This window comes from Mobula hypostoma, chromosome 2 (genome assembly GCF_963921235.1).
Source record: "Mobula hypostoma chromosome 2, sMobHyp1.1, whole genome shotgun sequence".
Lineage (NCBI taxonomy): Eukaryota > Metazoa > Chordata > Chondrichthyes > Myliobatiformes > Myliobatidae > Mobula > Mobula hypostoma.
The window spans coordinates 101,355,627-101,374,273 of record NC_086098.1 but is presented as its reverse complement, the minus strand read 5'-3'; the positions used below and the strand labels follow the sequence as shown (position 1 = coordinate 101,374,273).

At 43.2% G+C, this 18,647-nt stretch overlaps 1 protein-coding gene across 6 annotated transcripts in view; it reads left to right on the top strand.

The window, feature by feature from the left end:
* The window catches only part of LOC134342318 (glutamate receptor ionotropic, kainate 2), a 534,599-nt gene that overhangs the window by 404,596 nt on the left and 111,356 nt on the right, over positions 1–18,647 (top strand). For all 6 annotated transcript variants that reach the window (XM_063040301.1, XM_063040302.1, XM_063040303.1 and 3 more), the window contains exon 12: positions 16,825–17,048. In XM_063040301.1, the coding sequence (XP_062896371.1) occupies positions 16,825–17,048 (224 nt within the window). The remainder of the gene's footprint in view (positions 1–16,824; positions 17,049–18,647) is intronic.

Genomic DNA, 18,647 nt, shown 5'->3' with positions numbered 1-18,647 from the left:
CCGCGTCTACCTTGGCGGGCAGTGGGGTTGCCCCGTCTTTAGTAATCCTGTGGCCCAGGAAGTCGATGGTGTCGAGTCCGAACTGGCATTTGGCCGGGTTGATTGTAAGGCCGAATTCGCTCAGCCGGGCGTAGAATTGACGGAGGTGGGACAGATGCTCCTGACGACTACTGCTGGCTATGAGGATGTCGTCCAAGTAGATGAATGCAAAGTCCAGTTCGCGTCCCACCGTGTCCATTAGCCGCAGGAACGTCTGTGCGGCATTCTTTAGGCCGAACGGCATTCGGAGGAATTCAAAAAGGCCGAATGGGGTGATGAGGGCTGTTTTGGGGATCTCATCCGGATGTACCAGGATTTGATGGTATCCCCGGACGAGGTCTATCTTGGAAAAGATCCTTGCGTCGTGTAGGTTTGCTGCAAAGTCTTGAATGTGCGGCACAGGGTAGCGGTCTGGCGTTGTAGCCTCGTTCAGTCTGCGGTAGTCACCGCATGGTCTCCAGCCCCCCGTTGCCTTGGGCACCATGTGCAGGGGGGAGGCCCATGGGCTGTGGGACTGTCGTATGATCCCCAATTCCTCCATCTTCTTGAACTCCTCCTTCGCCAGTCGGAGCTTGTCCGGGGGGAAGCCTTCGAGCACGGGCGTGGAGGGGTGGTCCCTGGGTCGGGATGTGGTGCTGTACTCCGTGTCTGGGCATGGCTGCTGTGAACTGCGGTGTCAGAACTGATGGGAAATCCGCCAGAACCCTGGTGAATTCGTCGTCAGACAGCGTGATGGAGTCCAGGTGTGGGGCTGGCAACTTGGCTTCACCCAGGGAAAACGTTTGAAAAGTCTTGGCGTGGACTAATCGCTTCCCTTGCAGGTCGACCAGCAGGCTGTGGGCTCGTAGAAAATCCACCCCCAGGAGTGGTTGGGCCACGGTGGCCAGTGTGAAGTCCCACGTGAACCGGCTGGAGCTGAACTGTAGCCGCACAATGCGGGTCCCGTAGATCCGTATTGTGCTGCCATTTGCAGCCCTCAGGGTGGGTCCCCGTTCTCTGTTGCAGGTGTTGTAACTCGTTGGAGGTAAAACGCTGATCTCCGCTCTGGTGTCAACCAAAAAGCGGCATCCCGGACATACAGGAGGCTGTCCTGATGGCCAGCCGCCCTAGCCATCAGCAGCGACTGGCCCTGGCGTTGCCTGGGAATTTTCAGGGTGGTCTACAGCGGCAGGCCTCTGTGCTCCACTGCTGTTGTTAGAAGCAGCACTGTTCGTTGGGCTCCTCACTCTTGTCGCCGGGTTTTGTAGGCTCTGCTGCCGGGCCTGGTCTGGTCTGTCGTTGGGCTTGCGGCTTGCTGATCTGTGCGACGGACACCCCTCTCTCCTTCCTGGCATTCCACAGCACATCTGCCTGGGCCGCCACCTTCCGGGGGTAACTGAAATCTGTGTCGGACAGCAGCAGGCATATGTCCTCGGGCAGTTGCTCTAGGAACGCCTGCTCAAACATGAAGCAGGGTTTGTGTCCTTCAGCCAGGGCCAGCATTTTGTTCATTAATGCTGACGGTGGCCTGTCTCCCAAACCATCCAGGTGCATTAAGCGGCGTGCTCGTTCACGCCATGAGAGTCCGAAAGTCCTTATGAGCAGGGCTTTGAATGCTGTGTATTTGCCGTCCTCCGGGGGCGACTGTATAAACTCCTCAACTTGTGCAGCAGTCTCCTGGTCGAGGGAGCTCAGCACGTAGTAGTAGCGAGTGGACTCCGAGGTTATCTGCCGAATGTGGAATTGTGCTTCTGCTTGTTCGAACCATAAATGGGGTCGCAGCGTCCAGAAGCTTGGCAGTTTTAACGAAACTGCGTGAACAGATGCAGCGTCGGTCATCTCTGGTCCAAATATCGTTTGGGCCGTCGGGGTCACCAATTGTGGCGATGTGCTACACACAGCGCTAGAATAACCACACGGAGTCGGTGAGTTAGCGTTGCGATGAAAGAGATTTATTCAAACTTCGCGGCCCGCTTTAAAGCCTTCCCGTTCCCGCCCTCCCTGGGCGGGACTACTGTAGGGAATGCATATTCCCAGACCCTTTCTGCGCGCGGGATTTTCCCCCTGCTGGTGAAGATGGCCTGGCGCCCTTTTTGCTGCCGGCCCTCTGCCTGCGCGCGCTGTTTCGTGAGGCGGTTCGTGGGTGCCAAAAAATGGGTCGCCACAATTTCCCCTTTCTGAACCCATGCTGGCTTCCTGCTAACATGTCTGTTCTGCTTTTCCATCCCATTCTCCTGGTCGAGGGAGCTCACCATGTAGTAGTAACGAGTGGAATCGGAGGTTAACTGCCGAATGTGGAATTGGGCTTCTGCTTGGTCACAGCGTCCAGAAGCTTGGCAGTTTTAACGAAACTGCATGAGCAGATGCGGCGTCGGTCATCTCTGGTCCAAATATCGTTTGGGCTGTCGGGGTCACCAATTGTAGCAGTGGGCTACACACAGCGCTAGAATAACGACACGTAGTCGGCGAGTTGGAGTTGCGATAAAAGAGATTTATTCAAACTTCGCAGCCTCCTTTAAGGCCTTCCCGTTCCCGCCCTCCCTGGGTGGGACTGCTGTGGGGAATGCATATTTGCAGACCCTTGCCGCAAGCGGGATTTTCCCCCTGCTGGTGAAGATGGCCTGGCGCCCTTTGGGGCCGGCCTCTCGGCCGCCGTGCACTGTTTTGTGAGCCGGTTCGTGTGCGCTGGAAAGTGGGTCACCACAATATGATTGTTCGTAATTAAATGCTTTCCAAGAGTTCATCCCATATGCGATAATATCAGCTGTTGCAGTGCAGAATTCCTCTTACACTATTGCAGCCGCCCTTTAGTAGCATTTTCTTGACGGGCATCTCCCAGCTTCTGCAACAACTGATTACTTCAAAGTCTGATATAATTCCATGTTGATGTAAAGGTCTTGCCAATTGCCTCATAATATGTTTTCCAGCAATTCCTCATTCGATTAGTTTAGAATAATATAAAACATTAAAATAAATCATTTAATGTTTCTTCAAAATTATGGAGACAAAATTTGCAGATGAATAGCTTAAGTGTTAGGAAACTGTTGACCCATTGATTCATTTTGGAGTTAAGTTGGAAGTAATGGGGATGTCACCACTTTTTCAAGTTGCTTAGTACATGGCACATCAAGAGAAGTTGCTGCAGCAAGAATGGCATTAATTGAATCAAACATCACACGGTACAGCTCAGACTTTCACCATACTCCTATTTTACATGGCTGTCAGTCCAGTCTCAGGTGGGGGTCAGGCATAACCATAGTACAGTGCACTGTATGCAACAAGAATTTGAGGCTTAAGAACTGGCATTTATGTCACATCTTTCATGACCTTATAAAATCCTGAGGACATCACAACCAACTGAATATTTCGGGAGTGCAGTTATGGAGAAATGCAGCAGTTAGTTTGCACGCACTAAGACATAATGAACAACAGTGAGAAAAAGTGAAAAAAAATAGCCTATTATTCATATTGCTTACTTAAGGGGTGATTGAGGGCCAGGAAAACTTCCTGCTCAGCTTTGAATGTTGATACAATATAATTATGGTATGGGGCATGAACTCATTTCCTTTTAACATAGAGACAGTCAGGTTTGCTAACATTGATCTAATTATGAACATAAGAACATATTAGGAACAGTTGTAAGCCACTTGGCTCTTCAATCCTGCCCCGCCATTCTATAAATCTGATCTGCTTCAAACCTCATGTCCGTACCAACTATCTTTTTTTAAAAAAAAATTCTACTTCTTCAAATGCCGTTGATGACCCAGAACATTTTGGAATAGAAATTTCACCAGATTCTTCAGCTTCCATGAGAAGATGTTCACATGCATCTCTCTGTTTTGTGATAACTGGTAGTTATGGCTGGATTTTGCAGTACTGTGGAAATTTCAATTAATATGGTATTTGTGGGGATTGTTTTGCTTTGCTTTGCATACAGCATGATGCTATTAATGTTCCGCTGTATCTTCACCAGGTAAGTTAGCTTAACATCTGTCAGTGGGAAAATGTGGGAGGACTGATTAACATATGAGAGCAATAGGTTACAGAAAAAAAAAATAGGGTGATGGGTTTGAGAATTGGCATTAGCTTACTGGGCTGAATGTCATGTGAAAATATGAGAAATCTGGCTACACAGGAATACAGGTCAGTTGGATCAGCCATGGCCTTATCAAATGGTGGACGAGGCTTGAGAAACCACATTGTCTACTCCTGCTCCTAACTGGGATGATCAGATTGTGACTCATTTGTATGGTGTTGGGGCAGTTTGCCTTAGTTGCCATCTTGATTCGTGTTAGTGATCATTTCAAAGATATGCTTTCTTTCCAGGTTGCAGATTGTGTTCTGGTGCTACTGATGGTGCATAGTTTGATTGGATGCCTAGATTAGAGTTGGTAAAGCTGTCTTGAATCTATCCCGTTTTGCATGAGTGCAGTAAAAGATGCATGGCAAGAAATTAGTTTGCATTGCGCAGTACTTCCATGTGTTATGCAATCCAATTTCCCTGAAAAAGTGAATAGAGAATGACAACTGGGGACTCACGGTCTGACTGGGCACTTCCATATGACTGTGGTGTAGCTGATGGAGGATATTGCGCTTGTTCTGACTAATGTAACACCTTCAAGATGCAAAACGGAGAGCTAAGCAAAATCAGTAGATCAGAAGGTGTGAGGAGGTCAATCTTGAAGGTTTCTACTGTTGATGCAAGGGGGAAGAGGGCTGAGTGAATAGGAGGGCTATTTGATTTGGTGAGGTGAGGTGTTAAATGATTAGTCAGCAGAGGTTGTCATTATGATCAGTGGTTGGGTCATAAAGACAGGCAAGTTTATGATGGAGTGGTTGCTCCTGCTTCTAATCCATTTCTCCAGTGGGAACTTTGCTTGAGTTGGTCTGCTCTTAGTATTTTATTTAAAGATTTTCTTTCTGTACTCACATGTGATTCTGACTATCATCCGTCCTCACTCCCCCAAGTTAGTGACACTTCCCTCAGTTGATGGCCCACAAATGTCTGCTGCCTTTTCCACCTGGCATCCTCTCTCATGATTTCAGAGGAGTTACATTTGTTGGATCTGAAGTATTATGAGATCTGTGTTCTGGAATGGGTAGTTTTAGTTCTTCATGGCAGTTCCTCAGCAAATGCTCTGATCAGTTGGAGGACAGATTGTTCTGCAATTAAAAAGCAGTTAAGCAATTAAACAAAGATGGCAAAAGTAGATCAAAGCTAGAAATGGATTCAGTAGAAACACTTTAAAATACTTCTCAGTGCTTAAAAGCACAAAAAAATCAAACTCAATCAAAAAAAATTGTCTTCTACCTGCCTTTCCTTGTTGCAGCCATTGGTCTCCAATGAAATAAACAGTGTGTGTTCAGTGCAGTGGGTCCTCAGCCCGTGCTGAGGGATTGTAGTAAATTACGCTCTACTATTTTCTCCCTGTGACGATAGAATTTACCGCAGGTTCTCTGGTTTTTCCTACATAGTGGGGGATGGTAGCTTAATTTGTCACTGTATGTTACCCTTATGTTGATTATTATCAATTGATCTAGGTTGACCAATTCACTGCCCAACTCTTAATTAATCAAACCTTGCACTTTATTGTCTCTGTACAGACATCAACTTAACTATGTTGACCCCAGCAAACAAATTAAAACATGAATTCTACCATTCCCTCTATACCAATACTTTCTCAGAACATTTCTCCAATTTAAACATTAAAATAGGGGATACTCTGTTGGCCAAACGACTGATCCTCCTTCTTCCGGCCCCTGGAATGGGGGGTTTCCTCATGATAGTCTCCAAAGTGCTCACTGCTTTGTATTTGAAGCCTCTCACTTTTATACACTCCTTATCAGTTCAAATGTTGCATTTCAATCTCATTGACACTGGCCTACCTGGTTAACGTGTGTCTGCTGAAAGAAGCTAAGTCTTCTTTCAGTTAGCCCTGATGAAGGGTCTTGGCCTGCAACATTGACTGTACCTCTTCCTAGAGATGCTGCCTGGACTGCTGCGTTCACCAGTAACTTTTATGTGTGTTGCTTGAAATTCCAGCATCTGCAGATTTCCTCGTGTTTGCACTAGTAATTAATATCTCTTTGTTCTGAATCGGAGCAGACCCAGCCAGTTAGTAGGATCAAGATACTCAGGTCAGACACTGGCACCCTTATTCATGAACCTGCATGTTCTATCATACCAAAGAATGCCGCACAAATAACTTCTTATTAAGAAATTATCTCTAGTTCAGCAGATCATCAGAAGCCTCTAATGTAAAGCACTTTGATGCAATTATTCCTGAGTAAAACTAGTTCACAAGACAGCTCACAAAATGGAGCTTACAGAGCAGCTTCACAAAATGGCAGCTTCCATTCCTACAACCACATGGCGAGAGCAAAGACAATTGGCTTGTCCACTTCTATTTGACTCATTTAAATTTGATGTTTTCTTCCATATTTTAGTTGCTTCATGGCCAACACCTTGTGTAGGTGGGTGGAAGAATTAGTGAGAATGTGGTCAGCAAAGGATAGCCAGGAAAGGTAATTGGGGAATGGGATTGCTCTGTGTGCTGGCATAAACTGGATAGGTTGAGTGGTGTCTTCTCATGAATGAACAATGGAATTACTGACACTTCCAGCAAAGTTCAGCCCTGCCATTAAATGCTGCCTTTTCACAAATGTTTACTTTGAAAATAAAGTCCACATTCACCTACAATGGTTTACCTTCCCTCTGTTATTCAACTTTGCAGCTTCAACGACCAAAGTTCATGAATGCATGCCTCAAACCAAATCAGTAACCCCAGTTCCAATTAAGACCAAACCTTGTAAGTCAACATACTACACTTGACTACCCTTAATGTCTGGCTTCCATATAACTTTACATCTCTTGCTGCTGCTGTGCATTGATCCCCCAGAGGTTGCAGTCGACTTGATGGAAGACAATGGAGAAAGCCATAGAGGGCCCTGAATGAAAAATGTGGCTGGCCCTAAGCTTAGATGTCCCAGCCTCAGGTTATGCCGTGCTGGGTTTGGGATTTGTAGGTTGACAGGCAAATTACAAGGGCACTGGTGCAGAAGTAGTGGTGGGATCACTGTGCTGTCATCTAAAAGAGGACAGCAGATTTCTGCTGCTCTTTGCTTCTTTGCCTCTACCTTAGCAATGTCACTAATCAACTGGAGATCACATTGATCAAATATTATATTGTTTGCAAGCTCCTTACATTCAGAAATCATTCAATGGCTGTATAAGATTGGAAAATATCCTTAAATTCTAAATTTTGTTTGCATTGTTCTTTGCCTAATTCTCTAGTATACATATAGATTAAATATTTTTAGCATAGACAAAGGGACTGTGGGGTTAATCTTTAATTTTATGCAGGTACTCTGAAACTCATCGCCTGTGAAGCGGATACAGATTCAATCATTGCTTCCAAAACAAAATTGGGCAGACACTTAAGAGAGAATACTCTGCAGGGCTCTATGAAAAGAGGAGGCTAATGGGCTTGTGTACATGAGCCAGCTTTGGTTAAATCAGATGAATGGCTTCCTTCTCTGCTTTAACTGTAATAGTCCTGATTTTAACTTAATTGGAAAGTAAAATTTGGAGGGGTGTCGAATATGCACACACCCAGCAGGCTATTTTAAGATTGGGATTGTGTATGCAGGTGTTTGACAGGTAAAGCTTATATTAAAATAAATTGATCAGTTCTGTTCCTCACCTGGCACCAAGTTCAGCATTTTGCAAATATAGAGCAATAACAGCTTACATTAATTCTGTATTTGTCATTCATAAAATATTATCTCAGAATAGCTTGAAGGGTGGAAGTGTAAGATGAACACCAAGCGGATGTACCTTAGCTGGCACAATATGAGATTGCTAAGGTGGTAGCTGCATTGCCAATGCACAGAAGTTACTTTTAGTGATACTATTTATCAGTTGATTTCTGAAAAAGTAATTTATATGAGCAACTGGTTCTGTGCCAAGGAAGATTCATAGTTCCTGATTTGAAACCAACTTCTGCATCTGATCACATCATGGACTTAAAAAAAATATGATGAGTAACATTTATCTTTTAAAATACATGCCGTGCTCATTACAGCATTCATCAGAATAATATTCTTTTCTCTGAATGAATGAGATGTTGTTCACACATTGGATATTGCCATCCATCTGCGACCTTTAACGCTCTGTTTAATTGTGGATTGCTGAAATGTACCTGCACAGGAATGTGTTCTGTTGTCTCTGCACCCATGACTATGTGGCTAGACACAGCTTAAGTACCATCTGTAAATTTGCTGATGATACCACCATTGTTAGCAGAACCTCAGTTGTTGATGAGAAGACATACAGGAGTGGGATATGCCAGTTATCCGAAGAGTCTCATAGCAACAACCTTGCACTCAACCTCAGTAAGACCAAAGAGCTGATTGTGGACTTCAGAAAGGGTAGAATGAGGCAACACAAACCAATCCCCATAGAAGGATCTGAAGTGGAGAGAGTGAGCAATTTCAAGTTCCTGGGTATCAATATCTCTCAGGAACTAACCTGGTTGCAGCACATTGATGCAGCTTAAAAGAGGCAAGGCAGCAGCTATATTTCATTATGAGTTTAAGGAGATTTGGTTTGACACCTAAAACTCTCAAAAACTTCTGCAGATGTACCATGGAGAGCATTCTGACTGGCTGCATCACCACCTGGTATGGGGGGCGGGGGGCGGGTGGTGGATGGCAATACACACTATCAAGTTGCAAAAAGTTGTAAAATTAGTCTGTTCCATCATGGGTACTAACCTCTGTAGTATCCAAGACATCTTCAAGGCACGGTGTCACAGGGCAGCAAAGTCCACCCAGGACATTCCCTCTTCCATTGGAAAGGAGTTATAGATGCCTGAAGACGCACACTCAGCGATTCAGGACCAGCTTCTCCCCCTCTGCCATCAGTTTCTAAATGGAGATTGAACCCATGAACACTATCTCACTCAAACACAAGGAATTCTGCAGATGCTGGAAATTCAAGCAACACACATCAAAGTTGATGGTGAATGCAGCAGGCCAGGCAGCATCTCTAGGAAGAGGTACAGTCGATGTTTCGGGCCAAGACCCTTCGTCAAGACTTACTGAAGGAAGAGCTAGTAAGAGATTCGAAAGTGAGAGGGGGAGGGGGAGATCCAAAATGATAGGAGAAGACAGGAGGGGGAGGGATGGGGCCTAGAGCTGGACAGGTGATTGACAAATGAGAGGATATGAGAGGATCATGGGACAGGAGGCCCAGGGAGAAGGAAAAGGGGGAGGGGGGGAAACCCAGAGGACAGGCAAGGGGTATAGTCAGAGGGACAGAGGGAGAAAAGGATATGATCCTCTCATATCCCTTTTGCCAATCGCCTGTCCAGCTCTTGGCCCCATCTATCCCCCTCCTGTCTTCTCCCATCATTTTGGATCTCCCCCTCCCCCTACCACTTTCAAATCTCTTACTAGCTCTTCCTTCAGTTAGTCCTGATGAAGGGTCTCGGCCTGAAACGTCGACTGAACACTACCTCACTACCTTCTTAAACTTATTTTTGTTGTTGTCCTACTTATTTTAACTTAACTCTTTGATATACATACATATACTTACTGTAATTCAGTTTGTTTCAATATGTATTATGTTTTGCATTGTACAGCTGCCGCAAAGTTAATAACACATTTCACGACATATACCGGTGATATTAAACCTAACTCTGATTCTGATGACTCCTTTCAAATTGCAACATTCTTAACCAGCCAAATAGAAGCCAGGCACTAAGGCTGTCAAGTGTGATAAGTTAACAACTGCAAGTTTAGATTGGAGTTTGGATTGCTGATTTGTTTGGGCCATGTGTTCATTTAATTGTTGCCTATTTAACAGTCAATGAAGACCATCTTTTCTTTTAACTCAAAGCTGAATTGTATAGAGAATTTTAATGCTGGATTGAGAAATTCTGTGACTTTAAAGCCAACTGCTTAACAAGATAAGGGTCAACATGCTGTAATTACTATGGGTATTAGCTTTGCCACAGGCTTCAAATTGCATTCAATTTTTCTTTTGCATACATGCACACGTGGGCACATTTTAAAAGCTTTTTATATCAACAATATTTAATGTACTAACGAACTGACTATTGCACAAGGAGATTATTAAGTAGTTCAGCATATTTTTAAAGTCAGTTTTGCTAATTTAAATCAGATTATTCACAGATAGGGGCCCAGACACCCTTATTAAAAATGCACCTGCTGATAAACCCATTTCCAGCTAAATTAATTTTCAACAGTATTCTTGGCTGCATCAAGGATTTTTATATTAGAAAGAGAAAGAAATTGTTATGCTCTATTTTACACTTGTGATTGTGTATCAATGAATTATAGGGGAGACTTGACCAAGCAAGCTTTTCCCAATTTCCCACTGAATGGAAACTCCACCTCCTGCAGTTAATTCTCCGAACAACATCTCATTGATTATTTGGAATCAAGTTGTGCTGGCGGCTTAAAATGAAACACGTCTGAGAGATCTGTGTACATACTGTGAAACATGGAAGCCTGAAACTTAGTGACTGATTCAGAGATCCAGTTTATCAATTTGCCTTCTTTGAAATGGGGCTTAAATCCTCATCAACTGAACTGCAGGACACAGATTTAGGAAGCAAAAAGGAAGACAATACTTTAGATTTAATTTTAACTTTTTATTAATGTTCTCAATCAAATCATTATAAATATGGACACATAACAAACCACGGTTTGGAAAATATATTGACAAAGTTACTCAGGCAATAGTGATAGATGGTGACATATAATAAGCAAAAATGTGTACAGGTGCAATTGGAGGTTGTACTGAGAAAGAGTCAAAGGCATGTCATCGGTGTAGAGAACCTGAAACCTGCCTGTGTTGTGCCTGAGGGAAGATTGGTTTAGAACTCAGGATTTTTAATTCCATTGTCATCCCAAACATCTGTCAATTTGATGATCAGGCAATTACAAAAGAAGTGCGGTAAGCAAGAGTTACACCACAAGGCAGCGGGTTTGCTTTACTGTTTGTTTTCAGGGAGTGACAAAGTGCTAAAGCTCTTGTTTTGATTTCATCGGAAGCCTCCATTTGGCTGCTTGATTGAGATGGCTTCAACCTTGCCAATTACCTTTTGCACTGCAGCAGCTTCTCTGTGCATTGATTAGCTGGTAGAGTATTCCGTTCACAGGTTATCCAGACCACATGATACTGCTAAAGTATGTTCTTGATTTGCTGGTGCAGCAAACTTGCTGGAAATCCTGCCGCATATTGGGAATGTCAGTTCAGTCATCCAGTGACAAATAGCTGTGTTTTGGCCCAGTGGCTCTGTTGCTAAATGCTACATTGAGAGTACTGTTCGCACTAAACAGAAAATATCAGCTTAAAAATGCTGTTCTAGTGATTCACAAGGAATTGATTTTGGACCAAAAAGGGGAAGCCAGGGGAACAACACACCAGTCTTCGTTGAGGGAATAGTGGTGGAAAGTGTGAGCACATTCAAGTTCCTGGATATCAACATCTCTGAAAATCTATCCTGGACCCAACGTATTGATTTAATTGTCAGTGGCTATATTTTATTAGGAGTTTGAGGAGATCTGGTTTGTCACTACCTTATTAGGGAGCTGCTTATTAGTGGAGAAACTGAGGGAGCTGGACTTGGGCAGATCGTGCTGCTTAATCGTGCTGCTTCCTGCATCGGAGGACTCGGTGCCCAAAGGTGGTGTCCGGTCCAAAAGTGAATGATTGCCTTAGTCACTTTTCTTGTGATCATAAGATCCTGTTGGAAGTTGTTAATGTGGAACGCTGCAAGCCCAATGTATTAGCAGACGGCAGGGGAGCTGAATAGCTTCAGTTGTAGCGAGGTCCAGGATTCAAGCTGCAGTATTGCCTGTTCACAGCCACGCAGGAGAGAGGCATTGGAGTTGGTGCACTCCACTGGGGTGCCAGAAGTGGAGCTGGAGTCAGTGCTGCCCCCCAGTGTTCACTCAGCAGAAGACAAGGTGTATTGTGTTTGACTGCAGACTGCTACAACATTCATGGAGTCAGGATCATGGACTACATATTCTTTGTGTGACTGTATTATACTGTTGTCTTGTATGTGTTTACTATCTTATATATGCACTGTGCTGTGTAGGACTTTTGGCATTGCGTTATGTACCTTGGCCCTGGAGTAGTGGGTTTTCTTTTGGCTGTATTCATGGGTATTCATGTAAGGTTGAATGACAATTAAACTTGAACTATGAACAAAAAGGAGGTACAGAAGCCTGAAGATACACTCTCTCTGTTTTAGGAGCAGCTTCTTATCCCTAAGTCATCAAATTTCTGAATAGGCAGTGGTCTAACACATGGGCACCACCACATTGTTTTTGCCCTGATTTTGCACTATTTATTTTAGTTAACTTATCATATCTTTCTTATTATAATTTATAGTTCTTTTTATGTATTGCATTGTACTACTTCCACAAAACAACAAATTTCAGGATATATTGCCAGTGATATTAAACTTGATTCTTATCCACTGAACAAAACATTATAAAAACAAAGCTTTAACCTTATGGGTATATTATGGAATGTTTCTAGGGTGAGTCTTCTTCTATTTTAATGAGATAAAAAATACCTGTAATGAATAAAATATCTTTATTTCAGGAGTGTGTTTGTCCAGTTGAATATCATCACTGGCCCACTGAGATTTGTTAATTAACTCTAAGTTACTCGAAGGCTGCTGCTCTCTGTTTCAAATTTCCCCTACATAATATGGATTGAAACGCATGAGTTAGCTTGTATCAAGTTGCTCATAGAATGAGCAACTGCTCAACCCTGTGAGAGGCTCTTTACATACACCACAACACAGCTTACCAGTAGGATGAGAAACAACTTAAAGAACTCCACTGATCTGGCATTTGGAACAATAATCAGCCAGAATTTTAGTTCTTAAATGAATTGCATCGTTTTCATGGTCCTTAATGTCAGCCTGGTGTTAATGCACAGAGCATCCAGGTGTACCTGCAGGCCACTGTCATAAATCAGGTGTGCGTACGGGCTGCATTGTCTGAATGCTGCTTGTGCAAGATCAGGTCTTATGATGCCTGTCTTGGTGTTGCTTAAAAGGAGACTTGAGGATGTTTGAGAACTGACAAAGAAGAGGATTTGAAGCCAGGTTATTTTGTGTTAAATGATAGGGCAGACTTGGTGTCATGGTGCAATACAGCATGGATACAGGGTTTTCAGACCAAGCAATCCATGCCGACCACTGCGCCAACATATCTAGTTCCAGCTTCTGCTAAAACTCACTCCTCTATGTACTGTACCTAACCAAGTGCTTCTTAAATTATACTATTGTATCTGTCTGCAACCACTTCCTCTGGTAGCTCTTTCCATACTCACCACTCTCTTGATTGAAAAGATCCTCTTCGGTCCCTTTTAAATCTTTCCTCTCACACCCTGAATCGGTGCTCTCTAGTTTTGGATTCCCCTACCCTGGGGAAAAGATTGCTAGCATCCTCATTATCTATTCCCCTCATGATGTTATAAACCTCTATAAGGCCACTCCTCATTTTCCTATGTTTCTAACCTGGCCATCCTTTCCCTATACTCAATACTTCTAATAAAACATTCTTGTCCTTTTTTTTTGCAATCTTTCCAATTTTACCACATCTTCTCTAGGAAAGAGTGACCAAAACTTTGCACAATACTGTAAGTGTGGCCTCAGCAACAACTTATATAATCATATCATAATGTTCCAACTCCAAACAACTCTATACCCTGACTGATGAAGGCCAGCATGCTGCCTTCTTCACCACTCTGTTTACATGTGGTGCAGCTTTCAATGAACTATGCACATATTACTCCTCACTCAGTCTATTCCATTACGCTCCCTAGTGGCCTAACGTTCATAGTATAAGTCATCCACTGGTTGAACATTCCAAACTATATCGTCTGACATTTACTTGTATTAAAATCCATCCATTTATCTATCGTAATATGCTATAAGGCAACAAATACTTCCTTCCTAGTAATATGAATGTTCTCTAAAATATCTCTGCTTGTTTCATCTCTTGAGCAATTAAATGGCCTTGATGACCCATGGGGACCCTCTCCCCCCCCCCACCCCCTTCCCTCTCCACCCTCTCTACACCCCTTCTTTGACTCTTAATACAGGCGTAGAACAGTTTGGGAGTTTTCATAACCTTACCTGACAGGTCCATCTCGTACCCTTTCTTTCCCTTCCTTACTGCCCTTTTAAGAATACTCTTAATTTTTTGGGTGTACCCAAAGTATGCTTTCTTCTTTTCCTTGACCAGAGCTTTTATCTCTCTTGTCAGTCAAGCTTTCCTAAACTTTCCAGGTTTACTCTTCACCCTGACAGGAGTCTGTTGCTTCCGTACTTATGATATCACACTCTTGAAAATCTCCCACCTGCTCTTCATTCCTTTCCTTTCAATAGTTTCACCCAATTGACTTGCTACTGATTCTCCGTAATTCCTCCAAGATTAGCCCTGCTCCAATTTAGGACCCTAGCCTGTGAACCTGTCCAGTTCTTTTCCATTACCATCATAGTGTCATGGTCCGGATTGGGTTCCCTTTAAATTTACTTTGTTTGTGTTACGATCTGGACCGTTGATTCCCTGTTTCCCTTTGGTTCTCTGTTTTCCCGTGTCCCTCGGGCTTGGTGGTTGGAGGCAATTTACTCTCGGCTGAACCAGCAGTTTATAGTCTTCGGCTTTCAGCCGTTCAGGGCGAGAGCGTCAACGAAGTCACCGAAGGTACTGCGAGCCAAAGTCATCTGGCCGGAGCCAACTAAGTTCTTGCTGGAGCAAGCCTAGCCTCCTCCCAAAGCAAGTGCCAGCAAGCCGCCTTCCCTTGCCAGAGCAGGTCAGTCAAAGTTAACCCGCCAGGGTTAGTCACCGCTGCTTGGAGCATACTTGGGGCCCAGTACTGTCCATTGTTGTGTGGTCTCCGTATCCATGTCCTGCATCTAAAAGGGGTCCCGGCCCTGTACCCTGGAAGGGTCCTGACCCTGTGTCAAGTAGAGTCCTGACTTCGTCCTGTGTCTAAGGAGGATTCGCGGCTCAGTGTTTTATGCCCTGTGTTTGAGTCTGTCCAGTGAATAAGAAGAGTTCCGACTCCGTCCTGTGTCTAAGGACCATTCCCGGCTCTATGTTTTATGTTCTGTGTCTGAGTCTGTCATGTGAATAAGAAGAAGTCCTGGCCCCGGAGGCTCCAAGTATCAAGTCCTGGCCCCGGAGGCTCCAAGTATCAAGTCCTGGCCCTGGCGGCTCCAAGTATCAAGTCCTGACCCTGGAAGTCCATGATTCCGAGTCCTAGCCCAGACCCTTAGTCCCAGCCTAGTCCAAGGCCTGAGTCCTTATCCAGTACGCTATTCCTGCTTCTGCTTTGCTCTCCTTGTAACGAGCAATAAACTTAATTTAAGTTAACTTTACGAGATGTGTCTTGCATTTGGGTCCACCCTTGCTACCAGCACCCCCCTTTGTGACACATAGAGTTAATAGAATGGTCACTAGAGCTAAATTGTTCCCTGATTGCCGCTCTAGTTCCTTGCCCTACCTCATTCCCTAAGAGAACGTCAAGTATTGCACTCATACTAGTCAGTCCTGTTATATATTGACTCAGAAAACTTTCCTAGACCCGTTTCACAAATCTCACCTTATTCAGGCTCTTAACGGTATGGGTTGTCCAGTCCAGTGAAAATTTCCCACTAATTTAACGCTATTATTTCTAGAACTATGAGTAATTTCTCCATATTCTTGCTCCTCATGTTCCCGCTGGCTATTAAGGGGTCTATAATGCAGCTACACTACAGTAACTCTCCCCTTCTTGTTTCTAAGTTCTAAACATAAGGCCTCAATGGACAATCCTCCAAGAACGTCAGTTCTAAGTACTGCTGTTGTATGAAGAGTATGCAAGATAAGTTTTTTCACTGTACCTCGGTACATGCGACAATAATAAACCAATTCCAATTCCAATTCTTATCAAAAAGGCAACACATCCTCTTTGCTTACTTGTACCTTGAGAGGAGTGATAGCTTGCTGCTATTTTCTTGTTTTCTTATACCTGAGAGGGTTTTGAAACATAGAGACAGGGTTAGGGACCTTCAAATTCATGTGCCACCCAGATCTCCCTCTCTGCTGCAGATTATATATTTGTTTAAACCCATGTGCAGAATAAATCAAGGTTATTGTGGAAGTCATGAAGCATTCATGCAGTTACTAAGTGCAAAATAAAAATACTTTTTGAATTGAAATGTGTTCCAGAAGTACATGGGCTACCTCTAAGCTGTGATGTGGTAAAGTAACCAGTGTACAGAGCAAAAATTCAAACCCATAATCTGCAGTTACATTATCGGTCAACTTGATATAGGGCAAACAAAGGTTCATTCCAGATTGATGAGTCCCCAAGGCCTGCTTTAGGAAGTGACTGGTAGTATTGAACCTCGAAAATCTTCCAGCAAGTAATAAATTCTCCAGAATCCACTTGTAATAACACTTTAAGTATAATTAAGAGTCCACTCTCCGATTCTTTGTGAACAAGGGATCGAATGCACCAATGAAACATATTGTAGTGTTTCACTAAGACAAACTTCTTAACTTTACACTTAATATTTGACTTCAGCAATATCATTTATCAGTGGCTGTGTCAATTGCCAAGTCATTGTGTTTTTTGGTGTAGGACCTATTATGAAAATATTGCAGCTTATTGTTTAAAAGTTCCATAACCAATTTTATATTGTGACAGTGCTCTGCCCCTGCTAATGTACTAACCAGACTTTCTCTTTCTTTTGCCCACAGAAAGCTGATCTTGCAGTTGCACCCCTGACTATCACCTACGTACGAGAGAAGGTCATTGACTTCTCAAAGCCATTTATGACTCTGGGAATAAGTATTTTGTACCGAAAGCCCAACGGTACAAACCCTGGCGTTTTCTCCTTCCTGAATCCTCTCTCCCCTGATATCTGGATGTATATTCTGCTGGCTTACTTGGGTGTCAGTTGTGTGCTGTTTGTCATAGCCAGGTAACATGATGCCTTCAGTGAGTTTTGGCAATGCCACTATGTTTTTGCAAATGTTGTCAAAAGTCACTGATTTTTTTTTTGTTGATTTTTTTGTCCCTCTTTGTTTTAACACCTCTGTGCTGTTTGTCATCTCTGTCTGAGATTAAATCTTGCTAATATCGGGGAGGAAAACAAAATGGCTTCAGAAAGACATTTTCGACTTGGGTTTCTGGTGCAGATAAGTATGTTAAACCAGCATCTCTTTTTTTTTAGTCCCCCTCCTGCGCTGCTGACACAGTGTAAACGATGAATGCTGTCCAGAAGAAAAATGAAGGCAGTTAATTGAATTTTACACATTACACCGTTTCACTGCACACATGGACTGAAGCATAGAAAATGTGGTTTCACAGAAAACGTCTTAAGAAAGGCTATTAATTAGTCGTAGCAGGGGTTTTGTGTGGACAGGCAAAGTAGTAGAGAGATGGTAGTTTATCATGCAGCGCTGCATGTTAGGATAACTAAGTGCCCAACCCCCACTGTTACCAACAAATGCTTTTCACCTTGCTTCAAATGCATGTTTTTGAACATGATATCATTGCTGCAGTTATATACTGCATCAGCCCGTGCAGTACTGGCTGCATTTTAAGATTAATATGAATAGGGAGTAGTGATTCATATTACAAAGTGGGAAAGTACGAGAGCGTAATTTGTACTAAAATGCATATGCGAGACGCTGCTGTCTCCCATCTGCTATTAGATATTTTCTGCCATAAATAGTTACACTTAAGGAGATAGAGGGGAAAACTGCAGAATGTCTAGGACTTCCACCTTTACAATTCAGATTATGGTGCAATAGGCTGAGCAGATCAGACTTTAAAAATAATGTTTGAAAAGGGAACTTAGCATCCTGGTGAAGAGAAAATAGCTCTTGCAGCAATATTTACCATTGCTGTCCTTTCAACATCAGAGCATTGATACTGTATTTGTGGTAGTTTTTTCTATGAAGAGATTTAAGCTCATGTTAGGATTGATGATTGCAGAAGTTTCAAACATTGTTGTAAATTTGTCCAAGAAAGTTCCAGCAAAATGAACCAATCATTTGCTGATCTTGTTACCTCATTAGTACTAAAATTATTATCTATGTGCTTTGCTTTTGGTGGGAGTGGCTGGGGTGGGGATATTGTGGGAGTAGAGGTGAGAGAGAGAGCAAGATTTATCCTACTGTACAGTAGTATTTAGTTATACTTTCTATAATGTTGTATGGAAATAGAACCGCTGTATATAGTCATACATCAGGAAGCCATGTGGATGGATGCTAGATTCATAAATAGAGACGCAGAGTGCCGTAGTACAAATGTAACCTTGAATCTGTACAAAGTATGGAGTGATGCATCTGGATTAATGAATCCAATTCTGGTCACCTTGCTTTAGGAATGATATGGATATCCACGAGAAGGTGCAACGATAATTTGCTTTAACAATTATGGCGCTGAAGGATTTTTGCTACAAGCGTAGACTGGAGAATGTGAGTTTTTTCTCCTTGCAGGATAGTAGCTTGAGATGAGATTTGATAGAGGTGTACAACTGGTTTAGGAAGGGGGAAATTAAAGAATCTGTGAC